Source organism: Corythoichthys intestinalis, chromosome 19, assembly GCF_030265065.1.
Source record: "Corythoichthys intestinalis isolate RoL2023-P3 chromosome 19, ASM3026506v1, whole genome shotgun sequence".
NCBI lineage: Eukaryota > Metazoa > Chordata > Actinopteri > Syngnathiformes > Syngnathidae > Corythoichthys > Corythoichthys intestinalis.
Window position 1 is genome coordinate 32,827,053 of NC_080413.1, and position 19,708 is coordinate 32,846,760.

At 41.5% G+C, this 19,708-nt stretch overlaps 1 protein-coding gene across 3 annotated transcripts in view; it reads right to left on the bottom strand.

The window, feature by feature from the left end:
- ankef1a (ankyrin repeat and EF-hand domain containing 1a) overlaps positions 1-16,899 on the bottom strand; it is a 38,802-nt gene extending 21,903 nt beyond the window's left edge. Inside the window, exons 1-4 of one of the 3 annotated variants that reach the window (XM_057822077.1) lie at positions 16,450-16,899; positions 15,584-15,805; positions 13,134-13,368; positions 10,818-10,979 (exon numbers count right to left, since the gene is read on the bottom strand). In XM_057822077.1, the coding sequence (XP_057678060.1) occupies positions 10,818-10,979; positions 13,134-13,323 (352 nt within the window). In that variant the 5' untranslated portion in view covers positions 13,324-13,368; positions 15,584-15,805; positions 16,450-16,899. Of the gene's footprint in view, positions 1-10,817; positions 10,980-12,990; positions 13,098-13,133; positions 13,369-15,583; positions 15,806-16,449 lie in introns of those variants that run through there. The other 2 variants (XM_057822079.1, XM_057822080.1) reach the window with 2 other exon arrangements.
- Positions 16,900-19,708: the final 2,809 nt, after the last annotated feature.

The window sequence follows — 19,708 nt, forward strand, 5'->3', positions numbered from 1 at the left end:
TCCAAATTTTCCATTCATTTTAAATGGTAGAAAAACGTGTGGTTGGGATTTTTGACCATATACTTTACATTAAAATTAATTTTGCCACATATCCCCCCAAAAAAGGGCACATGGCAAAAAATAAAATGCCACATGCCAAAATCCATTTTGCCACATACCAAAAAAATGCCACATGCCAAAATACATTTTGTCACTTGGCAAAAAAAATGCTACATGGCAAAATTAATTTTGTCACATACCAAATACCATTTTTCGTTCTCGCTCTCTCTGTCGATGTGGCCCTCAATAAGCATTTGAAAATAAAAATGGATTTAACAAAAAAAAAAAAAAAAAAAAAAAAAAGATTATGTTCACCCATTATAGTTATACATTAAAAAAATAATGCTTAGCCAAATGCATGTTTTTGTCATAACAGTGAAAACTGCTATACAATGCAGACAAATAGACAACTCCAGACATTCATCTTGGAGAACAGTTATCAGGTTACTCAATGTTTCCTAGGAGAGGTTCAACCAAAAGAGGTTGATCTGTAATTACATCTACCCACACACACTTTTGGCTGCCTTCTCATTGCCTTCTCTTTCAAGCACACACTTTTCCAATGACCCTCAAATTCTGCAATTTTCAGTATAGTCATTAATAAACACCAATGATACCTTGAGTAATCGCTGTGATAAGATTATAAATGGTCCCATAGAAGGGCTTTAGGCTCTCTGATTGAAACTGTCTGGGTTACCGCAACTTCATCAATACCTAAAGAGACTCGTCGTGCATTTTGATGAGCTTGGGGAACAGGTAGCGCCTGCAAATCAGTGTATTGATCGCACTTAAGATGGAAAATACATCCATTTAGGAAAGTGATACTTTGCAACTAAGATTAAATTTAAAAGCAGTGGTGCAACCCCAGGCCAACCTATTACAAATCATTATTCGTAGATGAGTATTACATGAATAATATTCATTGTTTAACAGGTCGCATATTAGGTACGTAAAAATTAGAGGTGTGCATCGGCACTGCCCTCACGATTCGATTCGATTACGATTCGGAGGGCCACGATTCCATTCAATTCGATTCAGAGGGTCATGATTCGATTCGGTCCGATTCGGCAATGCATCGCGATGCATTAAAGCCTGGGATGCATTAAAATTCTAAAGCAAAGCATATTTTTTGTGAATCAGGAGGCAACACAAGCAGTCAGACATTAAAATACTTTTTATTGGCTCTTGTGTCACTCCTGGTTGAAGTTAAATGAAAATAGTATACTTTCAGATATATATATTATTTAAAAAAAAAAAAAAAAAAAAAAGATCACAGCATTTAATTTGTGCTTTGAATGAGACCAGGGCTTTCTCTTTTTTTTTACACACAGTAGCACTCCCTCTTTCTCCGCTTCAGCCATTGTTATGTTATGTCCTATTACTCTGCTTTCTCGATTGCAACTGCGCATGTCTATGACGTTACTCCAGTGAGGAAGCGGATTTGAGTTCCTTGTCCCCCCTGCATTGCTTTGAATGTAAAGTAGCTTCCTCTACAGGTAAACATGAGAATAATAATAATACAAGATAATAAAAAAATACAAGATTAAAAGGAGGGCGGGGCCACGGCGTTCATGTGCGCAAACAATGCACTGGCTCTCCTGCAGCTCATGTTTGGGATTACCAAAGCGCCTTCTCTGTTTTATCCAATTTATTTATTTTTATAACAAATATTCCTTAGTTTAACATCCATACATCGTTTTAGTATACAAATATATATTTATCTTAAAAAAAAAGCGAGCGAGAAGTCCGGCCCGACCCTACCCGACCCAAACGTAAATCATTGTCATTTTGGGCCTGACTCGGCCCGAAATTCGGGTCGGGTTGGGTCGGGTTCGGGCTCAAGATCTAAGCTATTAGTCTTATATATTTTAAAATGCGCTGAATCGATTCGCCTTGTTGCACGCATTGAATTGAATCGTCCATGCCCCGCATCGGGATGCATCGCCGCATCGATTATTGTTGACACCAGTAGTAAAAATGTCTTCTCCTCTCTAAGCCATGTAATTGAGGTGGAGGGGTTTGTGTGTCCCAGTATTCCTTGGAATTGTTCTCTGTGGTTTCGTGCCTCTGGCAGGGTCACCCATGGCAAACAGGCTCTAGATGAGGTCCGAGACCAAGTATTTTTTTCTTTTGATTTTTTTCTGATACTTTACCAAGCATGCCTTGATGAGCAAACGGAAACCAGACTCTTGTCTCCATTGCTGCAATAGTCTGTAATACACTGTATTGTCTTATTTGTTCACTAATGGTTGTTTACAGCTCTAATTGTCGTTTACAGCACAATTTGGTGTCTGGAAGTTAAAAATACAGTGGTGCCTCTACCTACGAATGTCTCTATATAAGGAATTTACAGATTAAGACAATATTGCCTCTTGTTACAAAAGAAATTTCAAGATATGAAAGGCAAATATACAGTATGGGCTGCAACTCAGAGTTTCCAGAGTTTACTGAGCGTAGCATACTTATTGACTGCTGTGCCATTGGCTATTATCTAGCATCTTCCTGGCATCTAATTGGCTAAGAGGGACCTCTACTGTATGTGAATGTGTGTATCCCTGCATCCTCTTCATTCGCCCCTTGTGTTCAGACAGCTTTACGTGAATGTATTATTTTTATCCTTTATTCTTTGTTTTTTTACATTAATCACAACTAACATTTTATTGTTAGTGTGCAATTATTTAACAGTAACATCTATTTGTTACATGCTTTGAAGAATTTTTATGTTTTAAAGATTTATATCTGAATTTTTGGGGCACTTGGAACGGATTAGGGCATTTACATTGAAAACGTGTCTCTACTTATGGAATTTTTTTGTCTATGAAACTACAGTGGTACCTCGACATATGATCACTTCGAATAACGATCTTTTCGACATCCGACGTAAAATTTGACTTGCCATTTGTTTCTACATCCGACCACATGCTCGAAATACGACGATTTTTAACAGCGCCGCAGTTTCTTTGTTTTGCCGGAAGACGACCGCACGGCTGATTTTCTTGTGAGAAAAATCAACACTGGATCCAAAAAGGTTAGTGCAGGTGGAGAAAAAAAAAACAAAAGGTGACGCTTACCAATGAAATAAAGAGGTGAATGATAGCAAATTATAAGCATGGTGTGTACATCCATGAACTGGGTCGACAATAGGGCCGTAGAATGTCGATCATGGCCGGCAGTCCTCCTCCGTTCGCCAGTCTTTGTATGTTAAGGTGACAATTCTTATTGTGGTAACATTGCCAAAGAAATCGCCAGCTTCCTCAGGTTTCTAATCATTTATTCTATCAACTCGCCTAGTGTCGGCTGCTGTTGACGCCAGGATCGAAACAGAAAATAAAATAGCAGTGTGGTGGTCCTAGCCCACACTCCCCTCTACTGGCTTTTATTGTTGTTACACTTTCTGTTATATGTGGCATGAGTTCAACCTTTGCAGGCTGGGTGTGGCAGACCTGGGAGTGCACCTGCAGCTCATCGCAATCAACACTGCTTTTAAGGAGCGGCCCGGGCAGCAAGCAGGTGCCAGATGATTCTGCCAATCACCAGTGGTACATCGGCCAACTACGCATGTAGTGTTTGACAATCGTTCATAGATCTCTTGACTAAAACTTGTTCTTTGCCACCAGGACAACCACCCATCAAGCCACCACAGCCACAGCCTGAACAACAGCCACAGCCTGAACCACAGCCACAGCCTGAACCACAGCCAAAGCCTGAACCACAGCCACAGCCTGAACAACAGCCATTGATCATTCAACCCACCAGATGCTCAACACTTTGTCCTTGTACAATAAATACCACTTCACGCTTCATCTGTTTCCGGCTCGCACTTTGGTCCAAGTCAACTTTGCCTGCCTTGCCTCAACATAATCATCTGGCCAAACGGAAATGGACCAAGCGACCGCCGACTCCTTCCAAGAGGCCCTCGGACACCAGGGGGCCATGCTGGGTAAGCATGAGCAGATGCTATGCAGCCTTGGAGAAACGCTCCGGACAATTTCAATGGACTTGCAGCAGGTCAAGTCGCAGCTCTCGCAATTCCCCACTCCCAGGGCCGGACCTACCATATCTGTGAGTAGTACTGCTGGTGGCCCACCACCCCCCCCTCGGTCGGACGTGTTCGTTCCGACACCTGAATGTTATTCCGGGGAGTTGGGCTCTTGCAGTCGTTTTTTGCTAAATTGCAATCTGGTGTTTAATATGCAACCTTCTAGTTACACCTCTGATGCCGCCAGGGTTGCTTTTTGTATTAACCTATTAAGGGGAAAGGCTGGTCAGTGGGCAACGGCGCTTTGGGAGAGAAACTCACCTGTGTTGAATACTTTTGAGGCATTTTCCGGTGAACTTCGTAGGGTATTTGATCACCCTGTTCGTGGGAGGGAGGCCAGAAACCGCCTCTTCTCTCTCCAGCAGGGTTCTAAGTCAGTGGCAGACTTTTCAATAGCTTTTCGTATTTTGGCTGCAGAAAGTGGCTGGGATGAGCTAGCCTTAGTCTCAATTTTTTCACGCAATTTGGCAGACGATATCAAGGATGAATTGGCAACACGGGATGAACCTTCCACCCTGGAAGACCTAATTACCCTAGCCATAAAGATCGATAATCGCCTTAGGGAACGTAGGCGGGAGAAAGCAACCAAAACACGTCCGTTCCCGCCATTCATGTCACCCTCCGCCGATACAGCCAACCCATCCCCTATTGCAGCTCCAACACTGACACCCCCTGTTCCATTGGAGGAGCCCATGCAACTCGGGCGAACACAGTTATCCCCTGATGAGCGTCGCAGGCGCCGCCAAGAAAGCCTTTGCTTTTACTGTGGACAAACCGGACACTTTGCAAACTCCTGCCCAATACGGCCAAAAGACAGGGCTCACCAGGTAAAGAGGGCACACTGGTGAGCCAAACTTCCTCGGATCCTCGCTCTCTGTCACGTCTCGTACTCCCTGCTAGCATCTCCCAAGGTTCAGACGCTATGGCGCTTCAGGTTCTCATTGATTCCGGTGCTGACGACAGTTTCATGGACGAAGGCTTTGCGGCCGAAGCCAAGATCCCTCTTGAAACCCTCAGATCCCCTAAGGTGGTGGAAGCCGTGGACGGTAGAAAGCTGTTTTCGGTAACCCATCGCACCATCCCTCTCATGCTCAAAGTTTCGGGAAATCATCATGAACTAATACAACTGTTTATTATCTCCTCACCAGTAGCGCATGTCATCCTTGGTCTCCCCTGGCTTAAACACCACAACCCAAACATCGACTGGACGGAGGGAAAGATCGTGGGATGGAGCAATCGCTGCCACTTAGAATGTCTTGGCTCGGCGCACCCACTTGGTGGGCCGGTAAGAAAGCCAACCTGCCCGCCAGTACCTCCTGACCTGACCAATGTTCCCCCCGAATACCATGACTTGGCGACAGTTTTCAGTAAGGACCTCGCCCACAGTCTGCCTCCCCATCGCCCTTATGACTGTGCAATTGAACTCCTGCCAGGGGCTCCGCTTCCAGCGAGCAGGCTCTATAACATATCCGGTCCTGAAAGAGCAGCTATGGAGGACTACATCAGGGACTCCTTGGCTTCTGGAATCATCCGTCCCTCCTCCTCTCCTGTTGGCGCAGGCTTCTTCTTCGTGGGCAAGAAGGATGGTGGCCTGCGGCCCTGTATTGATTATCACAACCTAAACCAGATAACAATAAAAGATAGGTACCCTTTGCCTCTGATTGACCCTTCTTTTGAGCCCTTCAGTCACGCCAGGTTGTTCACCAAGCTGGATCTCCGTACTGCATATCATCTTGTCCGAATCCGGGAGGGGGACGAGTGGAAGACAGCATTCAACACACCCCTTGGTCATTTTGAATATTTAGTAATGCCCTTTGGTCTGACAAATGCCCCTGCGGTCTTTCAAAGACTCATGAACGACCTGTTCAGAGACGTTCTGAATCGCTTCGTGTTTATATTCCTTGATGATATACTTGTGTTTTCCCGTTCACTAGAGGAGCATCGCCACCACGTCAGAATGGTCCTGCAGCGACTTTTGGAGAACCGGCTTTTTGTTAAACCAGTTAAGTGCGAGTTCCATGTGTCATCAGTGAGCTTTTTGGGCTACATCATCGCCCAGGGCCAACTCAAACCAGACCCGATAAAGATAACGGCAGTCGTGGACTGGCCTACTCCCAGCACCCGTAAAGAACTACAGAGATTCTTGGGCTTTGCCAATTTCTATCGCCGCTTCATTAGGGACTACAGCAAGGTGGCACTCCCTCTGACCCAACTCACTTCCACCAAACACCCCTTCGCCTGGTCTGAAGCCGCCGGTAAGGCATTCGCACGTTTGAAGTCCCTCTTCACCTCTGCCCCTATCCTCAAACACCCTGACACCTCACGCCAATTTGTGGTGGAAGTGGATGCATCAGACACTGGAGTAGGGGCTATTTTGTCCCAGCGGGATCCCACTACCCAAAAATTGCATCCATGTGCCTTTTTTTCCCGGCGGTTGAGCCCTGCCGAGAGAAATTATGATGTGGGCAACCGCGAATTGCTGGCGGTTGTTTTGGCCCTGCAGGAATGGCGTCACTGGCTCGAAGGTGCTAAAACCCCATTCTTGATTTGGACAGATCACAAGAACCTCTCCTACATCCGATCCGCGCAGCGTCTTAACCCCCGACAAGCCCGCTGGTCACTGTTTCTTGCGCGTTTCAATTTTACACTATCATACCGCCCAGGTTCACGCAATGGCAAAGCTGATGCGCTATCACGGTTACATTCTCCCGATCTGGACAAAGAAGACCCGGGGCCCATTCTTCCCTCGGCCTGTGTGGTCGGTGCGGCCAGATGGGAGATTACGTCAATGGTCAGGGAAGCTCAAAAAACTGATCCAGACCCGGGAAACGGCCCCCCGAATCGCCTATTTGTCCCATCCGTTGCACGCTCTCAAGTCCTGGAATGGAGCCACTCGTCCAAACTGACCTGCCACCCTGGTATTCATAGGACCCTCGGTTTCCTCCGCCGATCATTCTGGTGGCCTGGCATGGCCAAAGATGCCCGTGACTTTGTCAAAGCCTGCGCGATCTGTGCTCGAGGGAAGGCCTCCCATCAGCCACCCTCTGGTCTGTTATGCCCTCTCCCTGTTCCCAGTCGGCCATGGTCCCACATCGCAGTTGATTTTGTAACTGGTCTGCCTCCCTCTGAAGGTAATACAGTTATTCTTACCATTATCGATCGCTTTTCCAAGTCTGTTCACTATGTTCCCATTCCCAAACTACCCTCTGCTCTCGAAACCGCCAATCTATTGGTCAAGAATGTTTTCAGACTTCATGGCCTCCCTATAGACATTGTTTCGGACCGTGGGCCCCAGTTCTCCTCGGTGGTGTGGAAAGAGTTCTGTAAGGCGGTGGGGGCGACAGCCAGTCTCTCTTCTGGATACCATCCCCAGACTAACGGCCAGACGGAAAGGGCCAACCAGGACCTAGAAGCTGCTCTACGTTGTGTTACTGCCCACCATCCAGTCTCCTGGAGCGCTTTCCTTCCATGGGTGGAGTACGCCCATAATTCACTCATCTGCTCAGCCACAGGTATGTCCCCTTTCATGGCTTGTAATGGATTTGAGCCTCCGTTGTTCCCAGAGCAGGAAAGGGAAATAGCCGTTCCTGCTGTGAAGCACCACGTCGGCAGGATAAAGGAAATCTGGAAGACCGTAAGGGCTGCCCTCGCTCGCACCACCGAGAAAAACAGGAGACTGGCCGATCTTCATCGTTCACCAGCCCCCGAATACAAGGTGGGACAGGAGGTCTGGTTGTCCGCCCGGGACCTCCCCCTGCAGGTAGAGTCACGCAAACTTGCCCCCCGCTTCGTGGGCCCTTACAAAATAACCAAGATCATCAACCCATCTGCCGTTCGATTGGACCTCCCGGCATCCATGAATGTCCACCCCACTTTTCATGTTTCCCTTCTCAAGCCTGTTTCCTCCAGTGACCTATGCCCTCCGGCGGTTGATCCTCCCCCTCCCCTTCTCGTAGATGGCCACCCCGCATTTGCAGTCTCAAAGATTCTTGATGTCCGGCCTCGCGGCCGCGGTTTCCAGTTTCTGGTGGACTGGGTGGGCTATGGTCCGGAGGAGAGGTCGTGGATCTCCCGGAGTCTTATTTTGGACCCATCCCTCTTGCGGGACTTTTATGCTGCCAACCCTGGGAAGCCGGGCAGGACGCCCGGTGGCGTCCGTTGAGAGGGGGGTACTGTGGTGGTCCTAGCCCACACTCCCCTCTACTGGCTTTTATTGTTGTTACACTTTCTGTTATATGTGGCATGAGTTCAACCTTTGCAGGCTGGGTGTGGCAGACCTGGGAGTGCACCTGCAGCTCATCGCAATCAACACTGCTTTTAAGGAGCGGCCCGGGCAGCAAGCAGGTGCCAGATGATTCTGCCAATCACCAGTGGTACATCGGCCAACTACGCATGTAGTGTTTGACAATCGTTCATAGATCTCTTGACTAAAACTTGTTCTTTGCCACCAGGACAACCACCCATCAAGCCACCACAGCCACAGCCTGAACAACAGCCACAGCCTGAACCACAGCCACAGCCTGAACCACAGCCAAAGCCTGAACCACAGCCACAGCCTGAACAACAGCCATTGATCATTCAACCCACCAGATGCTCAACACTTTGTCCTTGTACAATAAATACCACTTCACGCTTCATCTGTTTCCGGCTCGCACTTTGGTCCAAGTCAACTTTGCCTGCCTTGCCTCAACAAGCAGTCTCTTGCTCACCGTCACGTAAGCCCCGCGGTGCATTCAGGTCCAGCAAAAAAAGTTTGCCACATTAGAACTTGATTCGTTACATTATTACAGGTATTATTATTATTGATATTATTATATTATTGTTATTCTGATTTTTATTCATATTGTATAGTTTGCTCTTTGTAATTGCTATTTTCAATTGTAACAGCAGTATTTATTAAGGATTTAGTGTAGGTTTTTAGGCTGTGGAACAAATTAATGGAATTATAATGTATTATTATGGGAAAATCCTGCTCAACATACGACCATTTCTACTTTCAAACAAGCTACTGGAACGAATTAACTTCGTATGTAGAGGTACCACTGTACTTCCAGAACCAATTAAGTTTGTAAGTAGAGGTAAGAATGTACCTCTAAAGTCAAATGAAAATCAAGTAAACCTCACAAAATTATGACTTACATTATGAACATTTTTATACTTATATTATAAATTTAACTTACATAACACATTTACCACAAATGAGCAAATTTCACAAAGTGGGCGTTCAAAGGCTGAAATGTGTATTACTTATCTTTGGCCTGCTCCGCAACAGGCCAATTTTGATGGTATGAATTAGAGCTGAAACGAGTACTCGAGCAACTCGAGTAACTCGAGTTTAAAAACTGATCCGAGTAATTTTATTCACCTCGAGTAATCGTTTATTTTGACAGCTCTAAGCATCACGTTTTGCTAGGACTACTTTTAATGCGGGACAACGCGCTGTCACGTGCGGAGAGGAAGAAGGGGGAAAAAAAAAAAACTTACCGCAGCCGTCAGCCGCCACAAACGACGCCGACGTTGCTAAATACTAGCCCGCACAATGCTACATTGGTAACAGGCAGCGTCTGGCGCGTCTCATAGAGATCACATGTATGTTGAACTAGATGCGCATGACAGACTCGGCCGTGTCTGGGCAGCGTTTGTAAACAGCCGCCATCTTAAAGCAGTACAGCGCTAAGCGCTAATAAAGAGCGCTAATAAAGAGCGCTAAGCGCTAATAAATAAGATTAACGTTACTGTCGCTACTAGCTCACGGAACGTTAGCCCTGCGGAGGGCTAGGTTTCAATTAATTATGACCGCTGTCGATGCGTGGCTAACGTGTCTTACATACAGGCTTTAACACAACATAGCATTGTGGAGTGATGAGGGTGTAAAATAAAAACTTAATCATGCTAACTATCAATTTTAGCTCAGTAGTCATTGCTGGATAAAACACCAAGTAGCACTGGTCCCTAATGTGCTCCAATACAGCCTGTATCATACATTTATTTTGAACACTGCAAAAACTCAAAATCCTATCAGGACTTACAGTTTAGACTAACTTAAAACTTAACTAGAACTTAAAAATGGCTTGACACAAAGAGAAATTCAATTGAAACACGTGGGGAAAAAATCCTAACTTTTAAGTGATGTGTGTTATCAAGCGTAACGGCATTTTTAGGTAAGATATATATATATATTAATAAGATCTAAAAGTTTTTTGAGTGAAAGCAGTGAATTAGTCTTTTTTTTAAATTCTAGTTACACCTGAGATGCAATTGTTGGCTGTTTTCAACAATATACATCAAAAATAAAGACATTGATTGACTGAAAATGGTTCAAGATTAGATGAAATGTCTTGTTTTCTCATGTATATGTATAATTGCTCTTCACCTAAAAATATATTTGTTTTATCCGATTACTCGATTAATCGATAGAATTTTCAGTCGATTACTCGATTACTAAAATATTCGATAGCTGCAGCCCTAGTATGAATATTAAACTTAGTATAGCTCATAGAAACGCACTACTACTCAGACACGGCTGCTTAGTACAATATGTCTAACTTGAGACCGCAAAATGCCCTGCATAGTTTCTATTTAAAAAAAAAAAAGTTCCATTTTTAATATTGAAATCTCTTTTACGCTGGTTCAAAATCAGAGAAAACAGGCACCACTGTATGAATTTTACCATGATATCTAACAGTTCTGAATATGCACAAATGTACAGTAAGTGAAGGTCACTAAGTACAGTGCTCACCTTTGCCCTCACTGTCTTGGAGTTTCATATCAGCATCATGCTCAGCCAACATTTTCACAATGCCATCATTACCCAGTTCTGCTGCCAACATGACAGGTGTGTGGCCCTTCTTATTTTGGACATCAGGGTGCGCTCTCAAGGAGAGAAGAAACCTTGTCAAGTCTGAGGAAATGGGAGTTGAAAACATTGTAATGAAATCTCAGACTTCAGATTAAGGTCCGTTTAGATCCATGTAAGAGGATAAACTGGAAGTGGGATTGTGTTACAATTGAAAAAAAATAATTGCAATAATCTGGACACTTTGAATTTAGAATGTTTGTTTGTGCAATAGTGATCCCGGCTCAAATTCCGTGCTTTAGTGCATGGCGGATTTTTTAATCTTGATATACAGGTAAGTATCTTGTTATACTGTACGAATAAAAGAGTTCCAAAAAAGGTATTTATGTACACTTTATTTACATCTACGTATGTATGTACACTTACACACACACACGTATCACTCTCACACACGTATCCTATGAGAGAGTGAGAGAATCAATGTGCATTAGTTATTCAATATTTTATGTTTTATTTATGATTATATTTTATTTACATGTTTCAAACTATAATGTTTAATGACAACATATACATTTATACGGTTTTATATACACTTAATATTATATATAGGCCTACACAAAAATGAATGTTAAAAATGGGGGGCAATACTTCACGGTTTTTCACTTTATGCGGTCAATGCTGGTCCCCATTAACAGCAATCAGAGGTGGGTAGTAAAACATTTACTCGAGTAACTTTTTGAGAAAAAATTACTTTTACGAGTAGTTTTACTAAGTCATACTTTTTACTTTTACTTGATTATATTTGTGAATGAAATTCTACTCTTACTCCGCTACTTTGAGCAACACTAGTCATTACATTTTTCCTCTTTATTCTACATATTAGGTTTTACTTTTTTGCCAGTGACACCAACAGTAGCATTACCAGTTTCACCACTGAGACAATATTCACATGACTCCATTATACCAATCAGACTCAAGCTTATCGTTCTATGATCACGCTGGCCTGTTCAAACACATGACGTCTTTAAAGCACCGTAAAAAAAAAAAAAAAAAAGTATTTGACAGAGCGCTGCCCTTAAAATGACTCAAAAGTGGGAATTTTAACCTCTCTCCCAGTTTTTATTTGGCACCGATTGACCACGGAATATCAGCGATATGATCCTTTTAATTTTATAATATGAACTATGAAGGAACTATTCACTATTCAACTATTAACTATTGAACTATTAATTCCACTACAGGGCACTCATGCTCTTGGACGAATGATTCTTAAGTTCTGTTAATTTTTTTTTCTTTTGCCGGAATTTTTTTTAATTTTTTTTTTTTCTTTGACTTAATGTGGTTATGTAATAGGTTATAGTATAGTATTGCCCTTGTCACACACACCCAGGATTTGAACTAGCAGCCATTATATGTGAAAGCAATTTCCCAGGTCGACTGATACAGCGATTACGCGGACATTTAGCGGGTTCTGTCTTAGTATAATGTCAGGGACTTTCCCAGGAAGCGGTCGGTGTATGCGAAAGGCGTTAAGGGTCACAGCATGATGGCTGATGACGTAAATATCATGGCGGGTCGATCGTCACATCCTCTTTCTTCGTAGTAAGACGAAACGCAGGATACAAACATCACAATTATCAACATAGCAAGCTGGAAATAGCTAAATTTAACTGAAAACATGATGAAATTGAATTGCTTCTAGGTCGGAGAGCCGAAGAAGAGAGTTCCTCGTCCTTTTTGGAAATGTGTGGTTTAATTTGTTGCTGATGCCGACCAAAAATGACGTAATTTTCGGGTTATAAAATCGTGCCAGCCGACCTCCCTGCACAGAGAGCGCCGTGTCGGCAGCACAGGACAAGTCTGTGGACAACCCCCATCATTCCCGTGATAGCTCTCCATGTGTGAATGCCATGACGTGGCTAAATCCCACGTCACCTTACACAGGAATTTACCGGGATATGTGTGTGAAAAGGGCTTAGGATAATAACAGTTCATATAGATAACTTTGTGCTAAAAAAAGGCCATTGTTTAGAAAAAAAAAATCGGACATCGTAGGCAGTTACTCACAATGTTACTCATGACTTATTTGAGTAAAATTTTTGGCTACTCTACCCACCTCTGACAGTGATAAGTGAGGGATCACTGAGTGCACCACGCCTCTTGCATAAAATCCTCGGAGAAAGGTCGCAATAGAAAAACCCAGTAGTGTGAAAAATTGGTAAGGTGGGGTATGATGCGAAAGAGCATATTAGTCCTCACCCTGATTGTTGGCTGCAACCGCCATGTGAAGTGCCCCTTTTCCATTCTTAGGCTCTGTGAAATTAATCAGGTTCTCCACCCCGAGGTTGACCATCGTCTCAATCTGCGCCCTATCATTTTCATTGATGTACTGCAACAAGCGGTAGATCTGCAACACCTGCAGGCGCTCGTCTACCTCCTTGCCAGTCATGGTTGTGTTGACCACAGATACTGGGAAATGACAAGACGCTCACAACTGTTGAAGAGATGCAATTAAGAAAAAAAAAAAAGTTAATATCAATCCATCACCATCAAACTAGGTTATGTTGCATTTTGCCTTAGTAGTCATTATTCTAAATAAAAATGTCAAGAGGTTACTGCCTCCTGAAATGCTTACAACAAGCAATCACATTTCTTTTAAAACAAGTCTTAAAAAATATGTAATTTGTGAGGAAGTGATGCTTATTTAGCCACTGTAAATATATGTAGTTTTTTTTTTTTTTTTCCGCACTGTAGAAATGTAAACCTGCTTTATGCTATTAATTGTTTTGTATATAATGTAAAATTACTGTGAATGGACCCCAGGAAGAATAGTCTCTACTTTGGTAGAGACTAATGGGGATCCTTAAATAAAGAAGAAAGAAGTGTGCACCTAACTTAATTAAATATGATAAGTGAATCAAACTAAATTTATCTGTTGTGAACATTAATTTTTAATAAGTAAGTTGTAATTTGGGACTGGACAACATACCTAACTAGATGTATCTCAGTTAAGTCAAATTAGAATTGTTTTTTTTTTTTTTTCTCAGACATGCGCCTCGTCTATCTCATGCTTTTCTCACACCAAAACATTCCCGCACAAGTCCACGGTGAACTGAGCCGTCAGCCAGAGCCGTCTTCAACACCTTCACTTACTTAACTTACTTCCCAACGATTTGTTAAAAAATACTTTACTCTTTTATAAAGTGTTGTGTTGCCTTGTTTTATATAGCAACGTGACAGTTTATATAAGAGTAAAATATTGTAGCAACTCTTATTTATCTGTTCCACCATAATGGTTGATGGGTAGTTTTGGCAACCACGACTAATAGTGGTTGCTGTTGTTATGTCGTGTGTTTTGTGTTCAATAAAGCGTGCTGTTTCTTGGAGACGTGCAGTGTATGGGGCAATAGAACATCAAATGTTACTAAAAAAAGTCAGTCTCTGTCATTCTTCTCCGTGTTGCTCGCAAAAATATTTACTTACCAAATCGATGTGTGGAAGTAAAGGTGTTGAAGGGAGCTCTGGTTATACTTCTGATTGTTCATTTCACACTAAGCATCAACAAAACATTACGCAGTGTGTCAAGAGCCAATGTCTCTTCTGTCTGAAATGTATTATTGAGCATTTTAAAATAAAGTTTATCCATTGCGTGTCCTCCCTTCATTTATTTGGGGTAGGGTAATTCCTGTTTGAAAAAGTGTTATTAATTAAATTAGCATGTGCTGTTTGTGTTGGAGAATTATTTCAGGTTAAAAAAAAATATAAAGTTCACCTGCATGTGATAAGCAATACTAAAGTTAATTAAGGTATTACTTCAGTGCTGAATACTAAAAATAAATTACTGTAATGTAATTATTTCAAGTAATTTGAGTATTGCAAATTCAAAATAAACAATTTACTACAATCCAATTATTAAGGTTAATTTGAAGTCTTAAAATTTGAAATAATTAAGTAACTCACATCTTATTAATGTAAGTAACATAAATTACATTTTCGAAGGCAGCAAGTTTGCATTGTTTTTTAAGTAAAGTCAATTGATCATATTTTACAGAGTGGGGTCGCTGGTTTTAAAAGTTTGGCAAGAAATTAACAATCTTCATGGTTGTAGCCCACTTTTGCGGGATTATTTTACTGTTTGAACATAGTACTATTCATGAAATTAGTGACTAAAGACTCCTAAACTGCAACAAAATGCCTAATATATTATCAGTTAATGCATCAGTTTTACATACATCTGTATAGCATAACTCAACCGCAACTTGGTGAAGTGGCACTAATCCACTTGTATGGAAGTAAAAGGTCATTTCAATTTATTTTGCTGCATAATGAATGCATTTCGTGGTGGTGGCATATTGAGCATTTTAAATGGTGAAATTAACATAATGAAAATGTGGACAAGCATTTCTGCACAGCTGCTGTATGGCGGTTCAGACGCAAGGGCATTACACATAAGAAGGTGATGTCATTTTCATAAACCTGTATGACTTTGTTTTCCACTTTAATAACAAACTATAATGTGACGTCATCGCAAAACAGCAGAAAATCCAGGGCAATCTTGAAGTTGCATAAAACGTCAATACGATATAACCTTGCAAATTTAAGCCAATGTCAACCCTCTGCTGAGGCACATGCATGTTCTCATATGGCATATGATAAAAATAATACTATTTGAAGTTATAATAAGGTAAAGTTCACTTCACTCCACTCACCTGCAGAATGAACGCGCTGGTCCACTTAGGCTAACCGCTGTTGACATTTCCTCACAAACTTTTTGCCATTAAGAACATTTTTCTTCCGTCCGTCGTAGTTTATCTTTCCATTTCGAGGCGCCTTGCTTCACTTTGTTTTTGTCTCTGCTGAAGGCGTAACTCTGCTCCATGGCAACGAAACGCACCAAATCTCGGCAGTGCAACGTGAGAAAATGATTTAGGCTGTTGGTCAAATGGCCATTTTACAGGAAGGAAAAGTACTTAGACTACTAAAAAAGAAATACGTGTTTATAAAAAGCCCTGGTTGAATACAGTTTGATAACTTAGCACAAACACTACCACGCTGTATAACGTCAGTTTAGCTGTAACACGACACCTACAGTACAAGAGCAGAAAACTGAAGAGAATGCCACCGGCCGCTAGGGGGCAGTGCCGTTCCATATTAATGTTATTCATCTCAACAGTGGGAGAGTTGGTAGTTGTATGAGATGTTTATGCTATTGCTATGTGCTATTTGTGCCCCACACATATTTCTCTAAGTCTACTCTCTGTTAATGTTAATTATGTGCCTCTTGTTGTATTTTGGCTTATATATGTACAGAGAAAGATATGTTATCTGTTGTGTTAGTACTTGTTGTTCTGTTTTCCTCTATTCAGTTAAGTTAGTATGCTGTGGCTAATTAGCTATTTTATTGTTCTTCAGGGTTCCCTCATCTTTGTCAATAAATGAGAATTATAACTTGACATTGAGGGGTATTTATTCAAAAACGACATATCTGGTGTCTGTCAACTTTACAGTTTTATAAATAATAAACATAACTAATAACTTACTGGGAGACCTTTTCACATAATGTCTATCAACTTACCTGTCCAAGCAATTTAGGTAGGATTACAGGTTTCAAGTGTGGAGATCGATTTACCAGCTCAAGATGTGACTTGTTTCCACAAGGGCAGTACAATGATAGCTTGAGGGTGCAGCTATTTATCATTAAAGGTATGCCAACAATATAACAAAGTACCCATTTAACACTCTCATATTACCTCCAGTACAACAAAAATCTCGTCCCTCAAAAGAACTAACGTTTAATATAGTACCCAGTACTATCTCCATTTTGGCTAAACGATTGTACTCCCGTTTTTGGCCGCAGGATGGTGCTCTAGTTCAGAATTTGAGACGCAACATTGACTCCCGTGTAGGAGCCAACCGTAAATTCACAAAAATTAGAATGCATTTATCTTGGGCAATATACTAGTCCTTCTCAAAAAATTAACATATTGTGATAAAGTGTATTATTTTCTGTAATGTACTGATAAACATTAGACTTTCATATATTTTAGATTCTTTACACACAACTGAAGTACCCTAAATTTTCGGACTATAAGCCGCTACTTTTTCCCCCTCATTTTGAATCCTGCGGCTTGTACTCCAGTGTGGCTTATTTTTTTATTTATTTGGGTTAATAGGTAACACTATTTGACAGCGGCATCATAAGACTGTCATAAGAACAACATAATTATGACATGACACTATCATGGGCATTACTGAATACTTATGACATATGTCAATATGTGTCATGTGGCATATTATGTCACTAAAACCATTTATTTCCAGCTCAGATCTTTTACGTCCATTCAAAAGTGAGATAATTTGCTGGATGACACTAACTGACATCTAATATAAGCATTAATTAATGCTTATGACAGTGTCATGTAATAATTATGACAGTATTATGGCACCACTATCCAAGAAAATGTTACCAAATACCATAACTAGCAATTAATGAAACAACTGGAACAGTAACTGAAGAAATAATTAGCACAGAACATGACTATTATTTACATCTGTAGCGCTGACATGCATGCTAGGAGGAATGTTGGATGACAACAGTGTTGAGAGCAGGTGGCAGCAGAGGTTGACTGTCTACCCCAAGGAAGCAGTGATGGCCAAATGAAGCTTTTAGTAACAATAAGGCTTTACAGCCAATTGGTTCAAAGCTTAATGGTGGTTAATTTGGTCTCATGACAGTCTTACTGTGCCATTGTCAAATGAAGTGTTACCAGTTAATATCTTTTGGTGTAAATATCCCATAATACAATGAGGACAACTGCGGCTTATAGTCCAGTGCGGCTTATCAATGAACAAATGCCGTTTTCATGTCAAATTTGGTGGCTGGCGGCTTATAGTCTTATAGTCCAGAAATTATGGTAGTTCCAGATTTTTATTGTTTCAATATTGATGATTTTGGCAAAAAAGTCGAGAAAAAACAAAAATACCTATCTCAAAAAATTTGCATATTTCATCCGACCAATACAAAAAAGTGTTATTAATACAAAAAAGTCAACCTTCAATTAATTATATCAGCTATGCACTCAGTACTTGGTCAGGAATCCTTTTGCAGAAATAACTGCTTAAATGCGGCGTGGCATGGTAGCAATCAGCCTGTGGCACTGCTGAGGTGTTATGGAGGCCCAGGATGCTTCGATAGTGGCTTTAAGCTCATCCACAGTGTTGGGTCTGGTGTCTCTCAACTTCCTCTTCACAATATCCCAAAGATTCTCTATGGGGTTCAGGTCAGGAGAGTTGGCAGGCCAATTGAGCACAGTAATGCCATGGTTAGTAAACCATTTACCATTTTAATCTGAAAAAAAGCAATCACCTGAAAAGCAAATTTTGCATGTTATTCGGAAATCAAGGTGCCAGAGTTTGGAGGAAGACTGGGGGGAAGGAAATGCCAAAATGCCTGCGCTCCAGTGTCAAGTACCCACAGTCAGTGATGGTCTGGGGTGCCATGTCAGCTGCTGGTGTTGGTCTACAGTATTTTATCAAGGGCAGGGTCAATGCAGATAGGTATCAGGAGATTTTGGAGCACTTTATGCTTCCATCTGCTGAAGAGCTTTATGGAGATGAAGATTTCATTTTTCAGCATGACCTGGCTCCTGCTCACAGTGCCAAAACCACGGGTAAATGGTTTACTGACCATGGCATTACTGTGCTCAATTGGCCTGCCAACTCTCCTGACCTGAACCCCATAGAGAATCTTTGGGATATTGTGAAGAGGAAGTTGAGAGACACCAGACCCAACACTGTGGATGAGCTTAAGGCGGCTATCGAAGCATCCTGGGCCTCCATCACACCTCAGCAGTGCCACAGGCTGATTGCCTCCATGCCACGCCGCATTGAAGCAGTCATTTCTGCAAAAGGATTCCCGACCAAGTATTGAGTGCATAGCTGATATAATCAACTGAAGGTTGACTTTTTTGTATTAAAAAAGACTTTGTTGTATTGGTCGGATGAAATATGCAAATTTTCTGAGATAGGGAATTTTGGTTTTTCTTGACTTTTTTGCCAAAATCATCAATATTAAAACAATAAAAGGCTTGAACTACTTCAGTTGTGTGTAAAGAATCTAAAATATATGAAAGTCTAATGTTTATCAGTACATTACAGAAAATAATAATCTTTATCCCAATATGCTAAGTTTTTTAGAAGGACCAGTACAGTACAATGCTAAGTTTTTTAGAAGGACCAGTACAGTACAGGCAAAAAGTTTGGACACACCTCATTCAATGCAACACAAATGAACGTCCCAAACCCATTGATAAAGCAGTATATTCCACTTACCAACCCTGAAAGGCATACCTGTTTGGTCACATTGGTAGGGACAATGTAAAAGTATACCTGCATGCACACTTTTTGGGGACGAGACAATAATAAGACCAAACAGATTAGGTGGACGGGGGTCAGGGCTACATTTCCAATGAATATGAACCTAATAAATTGATAGGCTAAATGATCAATGCAAAATAAATATTGATTTATAATACTTTTCATACATACTAACTTTGTGTCTGTTCAGGTGATACACTGTTTGATTTAAAACTTTGTTTAAAAAAAAAACAAAAACACAAAAGAAAAATTTAAAATGTTTTCAGCAAATTATTAGTTAATTTAAATTGGAATATTTGAACATAAATTATATTAACATACACAACAAATACAAACTTGTTAATAATCGCTTATGTATTCAAGAATGCAAAAAAACCCATTTCTCTTATGACCACGTAACATTTTCTGGATGAATGAATAAGTTAAATCTAAACGAGGGGTGGGGGGGTGTACGTCTT